General features: G+C 42.2%; 1 protein-coding gene across 5 annotated transcripts in view; it reads right to left on the bottom strand.

Annotated features, from left to right (window-relative positions):
- Positions 1-10,585: 10,585 nt before the first annotated feature.
- The window catches only part of ACSL1 (acyl-CoA synthetase long chain family member 1), a 60,763-nt gene continuing 56,140 nt past the window's right edge, over positions 10,586-15,208 (bottom strand). For all 5 annotated transcript variants that reach the window (XM_081269394.1, XM_081269398.1, XM_081269396.1 and 2 more), the window contains exons 18-21: positions 13,375-13,518; positions 11,798-11,899; positions 11,611-11,682; positions 10,586-11,342 (exon numbers count right to left, since the gene is read on the bottom strand). In XM_081269394.1, the coding sequence (XP_081125520.1) occupies positions 11,202-11,342; positions 11,611-11,682; positions 11,798-11,899; positions 13,375-13,518 (459 nt within the window). In that variant the 3' untranslated portion in view covers positions 10,586-11,201. The remainder of the gene's footprint in view (positions 11,343-11,610; positions 11,683-11,797; positions 11,900-13,374; positions 13,519-15,208) is intronic.

The following is a 15,208-nucleotide window of genomic DNA, read 5'->3' as shown; positions in this document are numbered from 1 at the left end:
GAGGACATCTGAGTGATGGTCCTTAAATTATATAAAATACTTTCATTTTGGGAAATGGGAAAGTATCCCTATTGCCTATTATAATGCAAACTACAGAAAATAAAAGAACTATAAAACTTCTTGGATGCTTGGGATAAAGTGAGTGATTGGGTATGAACCTTTCCCTATGGAAATATAAGCTTCCCTGAGGAATAGATTGATGTATATTTTAGTTCTTGTTTTGAAATTATTAGTTTGATGTTCAAATAAGAGTATTATTTATCTTAAAGAATTATCATGAAGATAAGAGTGAGGAGCAGGTCCCTTATCTTTCCTGCCTCTGCTTTTTTCTAGGGAGTTTTGTTGAATTTTCTGTTCAACACTGTGTCCACCAGAGGGCAGATAAAGAAAGGGACTGGAGACTTGAAAATGTAATGGGAGAACTGATCTACTCATTTTCAAACCTGTAATATCAGTTTAAAAAAAAATTGGTTCAAAGTCAGTTCAAGAAGATTAATAAGCCTAGAAGCTTTAACTGCCAATAATTAGCTCATTTTTCTTTTCACCTGATTTCTATTCTTCCATAATTCATCAAATCTGTTCTAGTTTCCCTTAAAGCAAAGACTCTGACTTTCTGTTGTAGAGAGGAAAATACTTTATTTCTCAAAATTTCCTACTTTGTTATTTACCTTCCTGTAGCACTTACTAAATATTGGGTAAACAGGAATATCTCACTCAACTTGCGTTTCATTAAACAAAGGTAGTTATCTGTTTTAAACAGACCAACTGCTCAACATCTGTGACTATGACACTGCAAAACAAATCGAGATGTCCCAGGAGGGAAGGGGGGGGGGGGAGAGGGAAGGAGGAGACTTTCTCTTGCTTGTTCCCTTTAAGAGGAAATGAGTCCCAGAAAGGAAGTACTAGTCAGTGTCTTTTAAAGTTGGAGGGCAAGAAGATTTTCCATTGCAGCAAACTGAGTGACATTAGATTCCTTCACATGTCACATGCTTTTCAACAGTGCCCTGGCTCTCTTACCCAATGACTAAACTTATTTTCTTTGTAACTAATGTTGCCCTACTTTTTCCAGCCCTGACTGGCAGGGTTCCTGCCCTAGCTGAGATCACGTGGTTAAATAGGTCTTACCAGTATATCATAACCGTTCAATGTCACGTGTTTCAGATTCCATTTCCAGCTCCCTGAAGGGCTGGGAGGAGCTGCTGCTGGAATCTTGGCAGGAGTATTCCAGCAAAATCCAGGACTTCTCTAGCCAAGGAATAGCAGACTTCCAACCTGCTTAGGAAATAATTTTATTATAACTCAAGCTGAGGTTAATGGGCCAAGTGAGCACTTAAGCTGAGAAAGAGAAAATAAAAATCAAAGGACACCCCAAGGAAAAAGCTTTTCTTTGGGAAATAATGAAGAGAAAATATGGAAAAAATAAAATTTCTACTTACAGTTGTCTGTACAGCTCTCCCTCAAACTATCATCAGAAAAGAATTTTTTGAAAAAGTTTTCACCTTTTTTAATGACCTTGGTCACTGTGATATTAGTTTTGGTGGCCTGAGAATACACACAGGCTGGCCCTATTCAAAGGGTTCCCAGCAACCAGTGTCTTTACCTCAATAACTCCTGCTCAGCTGAGAAGGGACTAGTGAGACAGCCAAAGTCACCATCAACAGACAACACCCATCAAATAGGCTTCCCAGGTGACAGAACCATTTTGCCTAGAATATTCCCTAGGAGGACATAGCCCCTGTCCCCATGCTTGGCTTCTGCTCTGTACCTTAGAGCTCACTCCCTCACCCCTTTGACCTTGTGCTTTAGCATAAAACGTTGTCACCATACCCCATACCACTGCCAGGCTGCAGACATGTGTGACTCTGTTTCTGGTCTTTGGAGAGTAAGAGACAGTCTCCTGGAGGAAGTGGCATCTACAATCCAACTGAACAAACAGTATAGGTGTCAGCTGGGCCAGGGTAAGAGCATGATCTAAGGAGAAAGGACAGCAGGCTTGCAGAGAGCAAGAGCATGATGCATTCTGGGAGCTGGAATAAATTCAGCATGGCTGGGACAGGGTCGGGGAGGTGGCAAAAGATGAGGCAAGGGAATCAAGTGAGGCTCCTTCAGCTCCTTGCTCCTCAAAGTGGGGGTACCCAGATCAGCAGCACTGGCACCATCTGGAGCTTGTTGGAAATGCAGAATGGCAATTCCAGACTCATTGAATCTGAATCTGCATTTTAAGCTCCTCAGACGATGTGATGCACTGGGAAGTTCAAGAAGTCCTCCTCTGGCTATATCAAGAGTTCAGGCTGGAGAGCAATAAGAAACCTCTCAAAGAGTAAGCTGAGGGAGTCATATGATCAGACTTGTCAGTTAGAGGAATCATTCTTACTACAAAGTGGGTGAGTTAGCAGAGATCTAGAGAGGTGACAAGGTGGCCAGCCAGTTAAGAGGCTGCTGCCATTGTCCTCACAAGAGATGACTTCTACTGACTGGGCAGTAGGCATGAGGAATGGAGGGAAGTGGCCAGACTTTTCTTTTCTTTCTTACCCCCCATCCCCCCCGTAGTGGGGATTGAACCCAGGGACTCATGCATGCTACCACTGAGCTATCTCCTAGCCCTTTTAATTTTATTTTGGGACAGGGTCTCACTAAGTTGCTGAGGCTGGTGTTGAACTCATGATCCTCCTGCTTCAGCCTCCTGAGTAGCTGGGATCACCAGCATGTGCCACCATGCCCAATGGAAAATGTCCAGATTTGATAGACAACAGAAATAAGACCTGGTGTCTGGGGCTGCCTGGGCCAGCCCCAAATTTCTCTCAAATACATGGCCCTCTGACAACTGAGACTGGGTAGGGCTGAGGAGCTGGCACAGGACCAGCAGGGTGGGGGAAGGCAGTATCAGTGGGTGTGGGAATGCTAGAGACCCAAAAATGGGAGTCCCTCAGCCTTGGCACATGTTGCTTAATATACAATGTGAGCAAACTGGTTTTCACACATGCTTCCCACATGCCCCGTCAGTGTGTGGTGCTTACCCACCCCTGCAGCAGGGCACTGGTGTTGGGTTTACTCCCATTACTCAGCCCCCTAGTTTTCCCAAGCCACAAGCAAAGCAGGAAAGCTGCCAGAGTTCTTGGGGGGGGGGGGGGAAATCCAGCCACCTTAGTATGATTGAGCATGGTCATTTTTGGTCTGAGAAATTTGACAGTCAAAACTATTCCCCTTCCCCTGTGAAAAATCTCAACAAACAAGAGTAACTAAGAACTTCTATGCAAAATACATTTGTGGTGGCAAAAAATGCTGCTTGGGGCCAAAACCAGAATCCCTCTGCACCTGAAGAACATTGCTTAGGAGCAAAATTCATCTAGCAAGACTTCTGCTGTTTGAGCAAGTCAGTGATGCAAAGAAGTTTAAAATTGCTTTTTAAGCCAAATATATGGGTAAGAAAGTGTGAGTGGAGAAGGGAGTTTAATATGAAGCAACACATATTTTGGAATCTAATCAGGGATACAGTCGTGAAAGGACAGCCGTATTGATGGGAGAGGGGTGGGCGGGAGGTGGCCCCACAGGATCTTCTATTCTGCAGTTCTAGGCTAACCTGGAGCCCAGGCTTGTCAGCACTTGGTACCACGCTTGCTTTGAGGACAGAAGGTTCCTCTGTGCTGAGAATCTCAGGCACATTCCCTGAGTAGACTCACAACTGCAGCTACTTTTCACAATAAATGAGGAGGGGGCTGGAGGTAGAATAGGAGGGATGCTCTGGGCCTGACCAGGGGCCCTCACTGGCCACAGTGCTACCAGAACCTTGGCCCTCTGTCTGCCTGCTTCACGTCAGCAGCTAGGGACGGGCTGCCATGAGAGGAAACAGCAGCTGGAAATGTGGCTGAAAACACAAAGGAAATTTCACAGTCCAGGGTATTTCTCTTCCTTTACCTGGTGGCATAACTGACTTACAGTTGCAATCGGTATGTTTACAATGGAAAGTTAAGCTGCACCTCAGGATTGGCTAATTAAGAATTAAGCTCAGAATGCTCAAAGCATCGGGCTTCACACCCTGGAGGAGAAGGACCAGCAAAACAAGTGGCCCAGGTAGGGTGAGGCCCTGGAGTCAGAAACGTCAGCTCAGCCTCTTATTAGGCATCTGGCCTTGGACAAGTTAGTTGATCTTTCCCAGTGTCATTTTTTTTTTTTACTTATAAAAAGTAAATAACAGTTCATAATGAAGTATTCAGAGAGAAGCTCTCTAACCTTTCTGCTCCATTCACCATGGCGCTTCCCCTTACCTGGCCCAGGTCTCCCATATCCTGCCACAACAGAAGTCTCATCACTGGTCAGTGCCTCCACTAACTTCAGTTCTACCCCTGACACCCTCCCTGGGCTGCAGTCTTCACTTTTCCTAAAGTAGCGCCTTCTCTCTCCTCTGAATCATTTTATCAGCCTGTCTTTAGGCTCTAGTGTCTTTCGTCATAAGAGCCACCACAACCTGCAAAATCTCACCTCTTAACCACCCATCTTTGTCCAGTTACCATCCATTTATCTGATGTCCTTCATAGAAAAAGGAGTTTTTTGTTTGTTTGTTTTTAATACTGGGAATTGAACCCAGGGGCGCTTAACCACTGAGCCACACCCCCAGCCCTTTTTTGCTCTTCTTGCTACTCCTGGGAGTTCATGCCTCAGCCACTGCCCCACAGCACCATCCTCCCTGCTCCACAGAAACAAGTTATTTTCACAGCTGCCACCCTTTACTGTGTCCCCACCTTATTTCACCTTCCAACAGCATGTGGCAGAATTAGTGCCCCTTACCATCTTCCCAAGCACTTTGCTCTCTTGGCTTCAGGCCTACCACGCTTACACTCTTCCACCTTGATGCACAGAGGTAATTCTCACCCCCCACTGTGGCTCCTTAAACTTCCAAATATCAGAGACCCTCGGTGCTAGGTTTGAGGCCCTCCTTTATTGCCCATCCACACATCTTCTGGATTACCTGACGGAGGTCTCGCAGCTCTAATACCTTCTCTAGCTATGACTTTCCGAATTGCTATCTCCAGCTCCATGTGTCTTCTAAGCTACAGGTTCATCTGGATCTTTATTTGGTGGTCTAGCAGGAACTTAAAATGAAAACTATCCAAATGCCAGCTCTGGAGTCCTTCCCCTTAAGTGTATGCACCTCCGAGTCTTCCCCATCTCCGTGTGCACAACTCTACCAGCTACACTTACACCCAAACCTTCGCTTCTCCGAGTCCCCGTATACAGTACGTCTGCCTCCAAATTACTTTCCCATTTTCTTTTGTTCTCTTCACTCCCACCAGCCTAGTTCAAGAAGCGATCCTCTCTCTATGGTCCTTACCTGGTCTTCTTCAAGCTTCTGTTCTTATCATTCTCTAGATCTTTTCAAAGCAGCCAGAGTTTGTCTTCCAAATGGGTAATCCAGGGATATACCTCTTTGCCTCAAAAGCCTTCAATGATTTCCTCCTGAGCTCAGAGTAAAATTGAGATTTCTTTCAGGGCTACCAGCCCAGATTATCAGGAATCTCTAACTTCTTTTGGTTTTTTTTTTTTTTTTTTTTTTTTTTTGGTTCTGGGGATTGAACTCAGGAGCACTCAATCACTGAGCCACATCCCTAGCCATATTTTGTATTTTTTATTTAGAGACAGGGTCTTGCTGAGTTGCTTAGCATCTTGCTGTTGCTGAGGCTGGCTTTGAACTTGTGATCTTCCTACTTCAGCCTCCCAAGCTACTGGGTGGTTCCTTTCTTTCCCTTGCTTATGATGCTTTAGCCATATCAGCTTCCTTTCAGTTCTTTGAATATATTGAGCTTTCTCACCCCAGGGCCTTTGGGCTCACTCTTTAAGATTTTTAAATTATAGATGGATACAATACCTTTATTTATTTTTATGCAGTGCTGAGGATTGAACCCAGGGCCTCACATGTGCTAGGCAAGTGCTCTACCACTGAGCTACAACTCCAAACCCTCACCATTTATTTTATTTGAAAAATTTCCCCAAAGTTTTGCAAGCTGAATCTTGTTCAGTCTTCAGGTTATCACCTTCCATGTTATCTCCTTATGGAAACTTTTCCTGACCACCTCACTTAAAAATGAACAATGTTAATACAAGTGTTTTTTTTCAAAGCATCTATCACAATCTTAAATTGTTCATTTGCTCCTTACTACTGTCTATCTCCATTTTTTGAGCTTCTCCAGGGCAAGAATGGGGTCTGCTGTGCTCACTGCTGCGTCCCTATAGAACAGGGCCTGGCACTTGGCAGATGGCAAATGCATAATTATGGACTGATTACCTAACAGGGTTTTGGGAAGAATTAAACGTGTAGGTAAATAGCATAGTATGCGTTTCTGCATACTAAATCCACAATATCTGTAGCTGTTATCACCTCCAAAGTTGGAAATTTCTACAAGTTCTAAGGAAGAGCATGAACCTGCAAAATGTCTGTGACCCAGCTTGATGCAAATTTTCTTCCTAACAGGCAGTGGTTGGTTCTATCCAGCTTTTTGGTCCTTGGTGAATTTGGGGTTGTACATAATTGTTGACTTTTAATTTAAGTCATAAATCCAGAATAAAAGTGGTAATAGCCTCTGCTATGACAAAGGAAAACCATCAGATAGCAATCAAAACCATGGGCACTGGGCTGGGGTTGTGGCTCAGTGGTAGAACACTTGCCTAGCATGTGTGAGGCCCTGGGTTCAATTCTCAGCACCACATATAAATAAATAAAAGTCCATCAACAATTCATAAAATACTAAACAAAAAAACAAAAAACCAAACCACGTGCACTGATGCTCAGTTTGTCTGGAAGTAGACCTTGCCATAAACAGAGAAGAAAGAAGAGCGATCTGTAGCTTGAGGTGAAGAGTCCTCTGCAGCCAGACTGCCAGCTCTATTCTGTCTAGGTGCATGATGTGGATGAAAACATGTGTGCGCTTTGATTTGCTCATCTGCAAACTGGGGATACAGGCAGAAATTGGCTCAAAAGGTTGGAAATATACAAAGGGCTAATCTATGTAAAATGTGCTTGGTGTGCAGCAACACTATACATTTTAGTTTATCATTCTCCTAAGTAAAGCCAGGGAGAAAGGCAACAATATTTACTGAACATCAAATATACTTAAAAACAAACTGCTTTTCCAATTTAGAAATAAAGCAAGGGTGTGTCCTTGCTGGGGCCAGCTGGGCTGCCACCACTTTCTCACATGGGCCTCCTGGCTCAGTTCCACCAGAACCAGCTTGTGTGGCAGCTGCTGAAAGAAGCTTAACATGCAGATGCAGGAGGCCTGGTTGGAAGAAAAGATTGCCTCTCTGCCTGGCAAAACCCAGCTGTGGTCAATCATATTTCCTGTTTTCTGTACTGACTAAAGAGGAGGGTTTGAGAGAGAGAAAGAGACCAGTGGGCTTTTGAGGTGCAGTTTTGATTTGTAGGAAGAAGCTCCATTGTATATTCAGTGCTGCTGAGCAGGCACTGACCCCAATCAATGCACCATGAAAGTTAAGAATTAAAAAAACAGTGTTTCCAGATGAATAGCCTGCATATATAAAGAACTCCTGTAACTCAATAACACAAAACCCCAAAGAACCCAATTTTAAAAATGGGTGGCTGGGCATGGTGGTGCACACTTGTAATTCCAGTGATGCAAGAGGATCACAAGCTCAAGGACAGCTCAGGCAACTTGGCGGGGCCCTGTCTCAAATCAAAAATAAAAAAGGCGAGGGATGTAGCTCAGTGTTAGAGCAGGCAAAGGATTTGAATAAAAATTTGTCCAAAGAGGAGACACAAATGGCCATCAAACAATGATGTTCAACATCAATGATCATAAGGGAAATGCAAATCAAAACAAGATACCATTTCATACTCATTAGGATAATAAGGAAACAAACAAAATAACCACATAAACATAAAACAGGGGTTAGGGAGGATTTAGGAAAACAGAACTTTTGTGCATTGCTGTGAGATTCCACTTGAAGGAGGTATTTACTCACGGTCACAGAAACAGAGATGCAGGAGTTAACATTCAGTGGATGCAAAGCTTCTTCTTTGCAAGATGAAAAGTTTTGTGAATGGATGAGAAGACAGCAAGAATGTGTGTGTACTTGCTGCTGAAATGCATGCTGAAAAATGGTTAAGATGGCAACTGTATGTGTATCTCACCATAATCAAACAAGCCCCAGCGTTTATTTTTGACCCAGTGGCAAGAGGAACTTTCAAAATTTCAAGCATCTGTTTAAAAGGCTTATTTAATGAACATCTATTGGTTTATAAGCCATTTGTTCAGGTGCTGAGGGAGGGAAAAGGAAGGTAATGCCTATTCCCAAGAACCTCAGACTGTAGTTAGGGAAGAGAGTTAGGAAAACCATCAGATAGCAATCAAAACCATGTGCACTGGGCTGGGGTTGTAGCTCAGTGGTAGAGGGCTTGCCTAGCATGTGTGAAGCCCTGGGTTCAATTCTCAGCACCACATATAAATAAATACTTAAGACAAGATTAGACAAGGCTTTTAATAACTAAAGAAGGCAGAATGATCCAGGAACCTTGCTAGAGTTTGAATATTTGTTCTCCGGAATTCATGTGTTGGAAACTTAATTCCCAAGGACTAGGTGTTTAGCTTAGTTGTAGAGTGCCTGCCTAGCATGCATGAGGCCCTGAGTTCAATCCTCAGGACTCCCCCTCCCCCTAAAAAAAGGAAACTTAATTCCCAAAGTCCTATGTTATTGATAATTAGAGGAAACCTTTGGGAGGGGATTGGGTCATAAGGCCCCTGCCCTGAGGAATGGGTTCACCCATTCATACACAAAGGGCAATAGGGAAGTGGGTTAGTTACCACAAGAGTCTGACATAAGTCAGCTTGGTTAGCTTTTGTGGGCTCTTTTGCCACCATATCCAGTACCACTTTGGGACTCTATATAATAGAATCCCACAGGAAGATGACCCTCACCAGATGCCAGTATCATGCTTTTAGACTTACCAGCCTCCAGAATGATGAGCTAAATAATGTTTAATCTTTACAAATCACCCAGTCTCTGGTATTTTTTTTAAAGCAACAGAAAAATGGGCTAAGACAAGCCTTATCAGTAACATGTGCATAGGGCTTGGGCTTCAGAGGAAGGAAAACAAACAAAACACACTAAACATAAAAACTTAAGTGACAAAGGAAGATTGATTTAAAACAACAAGCTTGGGAAAAAAAATTAGGAGTTAATTAATATCCATGGAAAAGGAAATTTTTAAAATGGTAACAGGGAGTACGATAGGGATAGAGGAAAAAAGGAAAAGTTAGCTGCTATATCTGAGATATCTTCTGAAATAGTTCTATAGTAAGAGAATTATTAAAAGATAACAGAATTAACCACCCCCCACCCTCATGACTAATCACTGCCAATGTCTCTTGAAATGTAGCATTTCAACCAAGAAGTTCCATTCAGGAATGTCCATGTTATCCACAGCATGATTTTCTTCTCCACAACACATTAGGACTGTTGCCAGAGACAACCTGGTGGCAGGCTCAGGTCAGAGTCTGGAAGTGTCCGAGAATGACTGAGTTAGAGGAAGACACCTGGGCAGGGCAGGAGACTCATGGGAGGGATGTGAAGCTCAGGGCCATTCTTCCTCTTTGCTTGTACACATCACAGGCCATCCCATGTGTTAAACCTGACATCAAAAGAGATCCTTCACTCACTTGAAATGCAGAAATATTTATTTTGGTTTCCTTCATTGTTTTTTGGAAATTCTGTTTTTGGTTTATAAAACATAGAAATAGCCAACACGTAAAGCAAACATTCAAAACTCCAGTGTGACAAATTATTGATTTTTTTTGTGCAATTAAGAATACACATATGAAGTTAGGCTACCAAATAGTGTTATTACAATGACAATTCTTTAGTGCAAACCCTGTTGTGCTTGTATAATACATGTACTCTCACATATCCAACAACAGTGGCTTTAAATGTATAAACGACGGCTCGATTCGGTCAAATGTGGCAAAGACTGTCAATAAAGCGAAATGCTGTTAATTTCCCAAATTAACTTTGAAAAAATCCTTGAGAAGTTAAAACCAGGAAGTGATCTTTTTTTTCCCCCCATATTTCTACATCCCAGAATTGTGGCTTGTCAAATACATTTCCTAGAGGTCAGGTAGTATTACCATATAAGAACATTTGCTTATTATGGTCCGTTTCAATAAGTACCCAAGTGTATATACTCCCTTAATATTTTTGCAGACACGTTTTGCCTCAGAGTTCATTTTGGGGGAGGGGGAAGCGACTGAATCACTACATCAACGTTTGATAGGAAAACCACATTAAAAACCCTTGGCCATTACAAACAGTGAGTAGTTCAGTAAGGATCAAGTGGAGAGTTATTCAGGCATCACAGCTGAGCATGGTAGATCCAGGTGATTCTTTCTTGAAATGCTGTCTTCATTGTAGAGTCTAAGGCAGATTTTTTGTTTTTAATAACCCCTGGGAAGGATGGAGGGAGGGAACCAGACCTGGAGTAGTCCAAAAGAATCCTGCTGTGTGAGTGAGAAGCCATTTTGCTCTGACAAGCCACCCTTCTTCCAAGACTCAGCACCCACAATGTTCTGAGGTGGATCTGGTCCCAGCAGGATCAACAGGGGACTGTTGTGAACCCTTAGAAATCGGAAGGGTTGTGTGAGATGGGGAAAGGAAGGTGGCAGGGATTAAAAAAAAAAAAAAAAAAAAATGAAGACGAAATCTCTGGTCCACTTGTGACCTTCTCCAGCCAGGACAGTTGCTCTTGTTCTTAAGGGGACAACTTCCCCCCCCAGTGCACTGCACTAGTCAGAGCAGCAGACAGCCACAGAATTTTGCAGCAAGTAGCAGACATCTCAGAAAACAGCACAGTCCTAACCCCTTGGTTAGAAAAACAGGGAGACAAGAAGTTTTAACACCCACCTTATTATTAACTGAGGAAGTCTTAAATAACTTAGCACTTTTATAAATTTCCCCTTTACAATTTTTAAGGCTCATTTTGGAAATTGTGTTTCACCATGAACATGGTCTGCAACGCCAGGTGACTGTAAGGCAGTGTTCCATTTCCTCTAATATTCCTATGACAAGACCCCGCGCGGACAAGTCAAACATGGACATTTCCTTCCCTAAGCTCGCTGCAGTCAAACACCAACGTGAAGGCCATCAGAGAAGAAGAGACTGTGGAGGTGCGCCGTTTCTTCCGAGCTCCCTGCCTCCCATTAAACCTTGATGGTGGCGTACAGTTCATCTATCTGTGACCTGAAATAGTTCCGGAGCTCTGGCCTTTTCGCCTTCATCGTTGGAGTCAGAAGGCCATTGTTGACAGAAAATAATTCAGGGTGAAGAGCAATGCCCTTGATCTGCACATAAGCAAGGTTGTTAAAGGAGGGAGGAGCACAAGATGCACACAGACCTACACAGTCTCCGCAGCAGGCAAGCCCTCGGAGGGGATGAGGACCCCTGCAGGCTCCCTGTCCATGGTGTCGCATTGTCAGGACCCCCCCAGAAAACAGGATGCTCACCCTCGGGTAAAAAACCCTCCCGTCAAGCTACTCCTAGTGTATTTCTTTGGGTCACCCTATCCTCTAATCTACTGGCAAACAATCTTCACATCAATGAAAGTCATACCTGTTCAAATGGTTTTAGACCGGAATCTTTCCCAAGTCTCACCATGTCGTCTAGGATGGCTTTTTTGACGTCCTAATAACATAAGAAAAATGAAATCATTCCTCTGTTGGAGGTCTGTGCAGAGCCGCAGGCACATTTAATACAGAGTGGAGAAACCGAAGGTAGCCTGGACGCTTCAGAGCCTTACCTTATTTCTGCACAGTTCCTCAAAGGTGCCGTCAAAGCCTTTCTTTCGGGCCCAGGAACACAGTATCTCAATATCTGGTACCACAATTGCTATGAGAAAGGCCTTGAACACAGACAAGTGAGTTATTACAGGGCTTGGTCCAAGGGCTCCAAAGTAGTGGTTCTTTATTTTGCCACATCATGGAACCCTAGGAGAGTCTGACAAAAACTATGGGCCCTCTCTTGAAGAGAGTGTACCCCATCACCCAGCCCCTGGCTCTGAAATACAGATAGTATCGGGAATTCTGCAACTAATGTTTCACAAGAAGCACTAGAAATCGAAGTCTAACTAAACCACATTTTTTTAAATTTACCTTCATGTATTCTGTTCAAAGAAAAAGTATTTTATACAAATAAAACAGAGTCAAATGAGCAAACAAGGTGACAGATATATTGGATGACTGCCTTTAAAAGAGTGAAAAAAAATTTATAGTCACTTTTTAAAATAAAACTTTCTAATACCACAGTCTTTACAACTTAGCAAAAATGAAATTGAACAAAAATCAAAAGCATGGTAAGATTCTAAAGCAAATTAAGAAAAAGTAGATGCAATCTTAAAAAAAGGTCATTCTCTTAAAAGAAAGAACATATTCTTCTAAAATGATTTTTCTTCTTTTTCTTTCTTTCTTTCTTTTTTTATTGTTGTTTTATTTTGTTTTTTGGTACCAGGGATGGAACCTAGGAGTGCTCAACCACTGAGCCACACCCCCAGCCCTTTTTTATATTTTATTTTGAGACAAGGTATCACTGAGTTGCTTAGGGTAAAAAAAAAATTAATTTCAAAATTTGTTCAAAGACTAACTTTTGAGAAACAAGATATCCTTTTTTTTTTTTTTTTTTTTGCCACCATCTGTCCAACATTTTGTCAAATTTACATCCCACTGAAATGTTGATTTTGCCTGGCTCACAGCTACCATTTGCTCAAAAATTATTTAGAAGGCATATAATAAATAAGATATATTTAATAGATTTGAAAATTTAAACTTTATTGTATTATCATTATTTTCTTTCATAATTAAATGAGGAATATATATTATCTACCCCAAGCATCCTGAATACTACCATTGGTATTCAGACCACTGAAGTTAAAAAATAAAATAGAGAAATTAAAGAGAAAAGCCAGGCCTGTAATCCCAGCTACTAGGAGGCCAGGGGAGGAGGATCATAAGTTCTAGGCCAGCCTGGATCTGTCTCAAAACAAACTATAAAAAAGAGGGTGCTTAGGATGTAGTACACTGGATATAGCATGTGTGAAGCCCTGGATTCAATCCCCAGTACCTCCAAACAAAAATTAAAAACAAAACAATAACAACAAAAACAAATAAGACCCCAAGAAATTAAAGGAAAAAAAAAAAACACCTTTTCTGGGCAGGAAATGCCAAGCAACAAAAAAAGTCAATATATTGAGTTAATGATATTCTAGCACGTCAGATACAAAAGTCAATGCACGCTTATCTCTGTTAATCACATTTAAAGCACCTGCAGTCCAAAGCACTAGCAATGCCTAGCAACAGAGTTCTCAACCTAGAAAGTACCTACCTGCAAGCTTTCTCCATGGACAAACACCTGAGCAACAGGTTCACTTCGCAGGTAAACATTTTCAATCTTCTCAGGTGCTATGTATTCTCCTTGTGCCAGTTTAAATATGTGTTTTTTCCTGTCAATAATCTTCAGTGTGCCATTCTGTTTACCAGAGAGGAAGGGGTTATGAGTGGGTCCCTGACCTGGTTTGCACCCATCAATCACAACACAATGCAAGGCATTTCATGTGCACTATCCTTTCACCCTAAAATCATCTCAGAGAGGCCAGTCATCATTCCATTTTACAGAGAGGGGAGACTAAGGTTTAGAGAGTTTTATCAACTTGCCATTTGGCCAGGTACAGATATAGAAAAGGGACTCCAGAGACCATGCTCACACTGTTTCTCCACCCAGCACAGTGACTTGTCAGCCCACTAGGAGTGTTTCAATTGCTCCCTTTATTTCAGCACGTTCATCTGGCCTCCTACCTGAATTAGGCACTTATATTTCTTTTTTTAAAAAAATTTGTTCTTTTTCCTTATGAAATGACAGTAGAATGTATTTTGACATACAATACATACACAGAGTATAACATCTATTCTTGTGGGTTGACATGATGTGAGTTACACTCGTGGTATTCATATACGAACATAGGAAAGTTTTGTCTGATTCATTCTACTGTCTGTTCCCTTCCCATCCCCCAATCCTCCCTGTCCAATCCAGTGAATCCCCACCACCTACTGTTGAGTCAGTAACTACACATCAGAGAGAACATTAGGCCTTAGGTTTTTAGGGATTGGCTTATTTCACTTAGTATGATAGTTTCCAGTTTCATTCATTTACAGGCAAATGCCATAATTTCATTTTTCTTTATGGCCAAGTAATATTCCATTGTGTATACGTACCACAAGCACATCCATTTTTGACTGGCCATGAGTCAAGTTCTTTTTTTTGGTGCTTGGGGATTTGAACCCAGGGCCTCATGCATGCCAGGCGCTTTACCACTGAGCCACATCCCTAGCCCACAAGTCAAGTTCTGTGAGAGCAAGGCACAGACTTATCTTTCCACCATGATCTGCACAAAGTAAGGGCTCAAGAAATGTTTACTACACTAAGGCAGAATTCCATAGTTGCTCTCATTATATCAAAGAAGACATTTGGTATTTGTTTTTTAGGGATTGGCTAGCTTCCCTAAGCATAATCTGCTCTAGTGCCATCCATTTCCCTGCAAATTCTATGATTTTGTCATTTTTTATTGCTGCATAGTACTCCATTGTGTATAGATGCCACTTTTTTTTTATCCATTCATCTATTGAAGGGCATCTGGGTTGGTTCCAGTCTAGCTATTGTGAATTGTGCTGCTATGAACATCGATGTGGCAGTATCCCTGTAGCATGCTCTTTTAAGGTCTTCAGGGAATAGTCTGAGAAGGGCAATAGCAGGGTCAAATGGTGGTTCCGTTCCCAGCTTTCCCAGGAATCTCCAAACTGCTTTCCAAATTGGCCGCACCAATTTGCAGTCCCACCAGCAATGTACAAGTGTACCCTTTTCTCCACATCCTCGCCAGCACTTGTTGTTGTTTGACTTCATAATGGCTGCCAATCTTACTGGAGTGAGATGGTATCTTAGGGTGGTTTTGATTTGCATTTCTCTGACTGCTAGAGATGGTGAGCATTTTTTCATGTACTCGTTGATTGACTGCATATCCTCCTCTGAGAAGTGTCTGTTCAGGTCCTTGGCCCATTTGTTGATTGGGTTATTTGTTATCTTATTGTCTAATTTTTTGAGTTCTTTGTATACTCTGGATATTAGGGCTCTATCTGAAGTGTGAGGAGTAAAAATTTGTTCCCAG

This window comes from Spermophilus citellus (genome assembly GCF_964194105.1).
Source record: "Spermophilus citellus genome assembly, chromosome: 16".
Classification (NCBI taxonomy): domain Eukaryota; kingdom Metazoa; phylum Chordata; class Mammalia; order Rodentia; family Sciuridae; genus Spermophilus; species Spermophilus citellus.
Note: the sequence above shows the minus strand (reverse complement) of the source record. Positions and strands in the feature narration are given on the sequence as shown.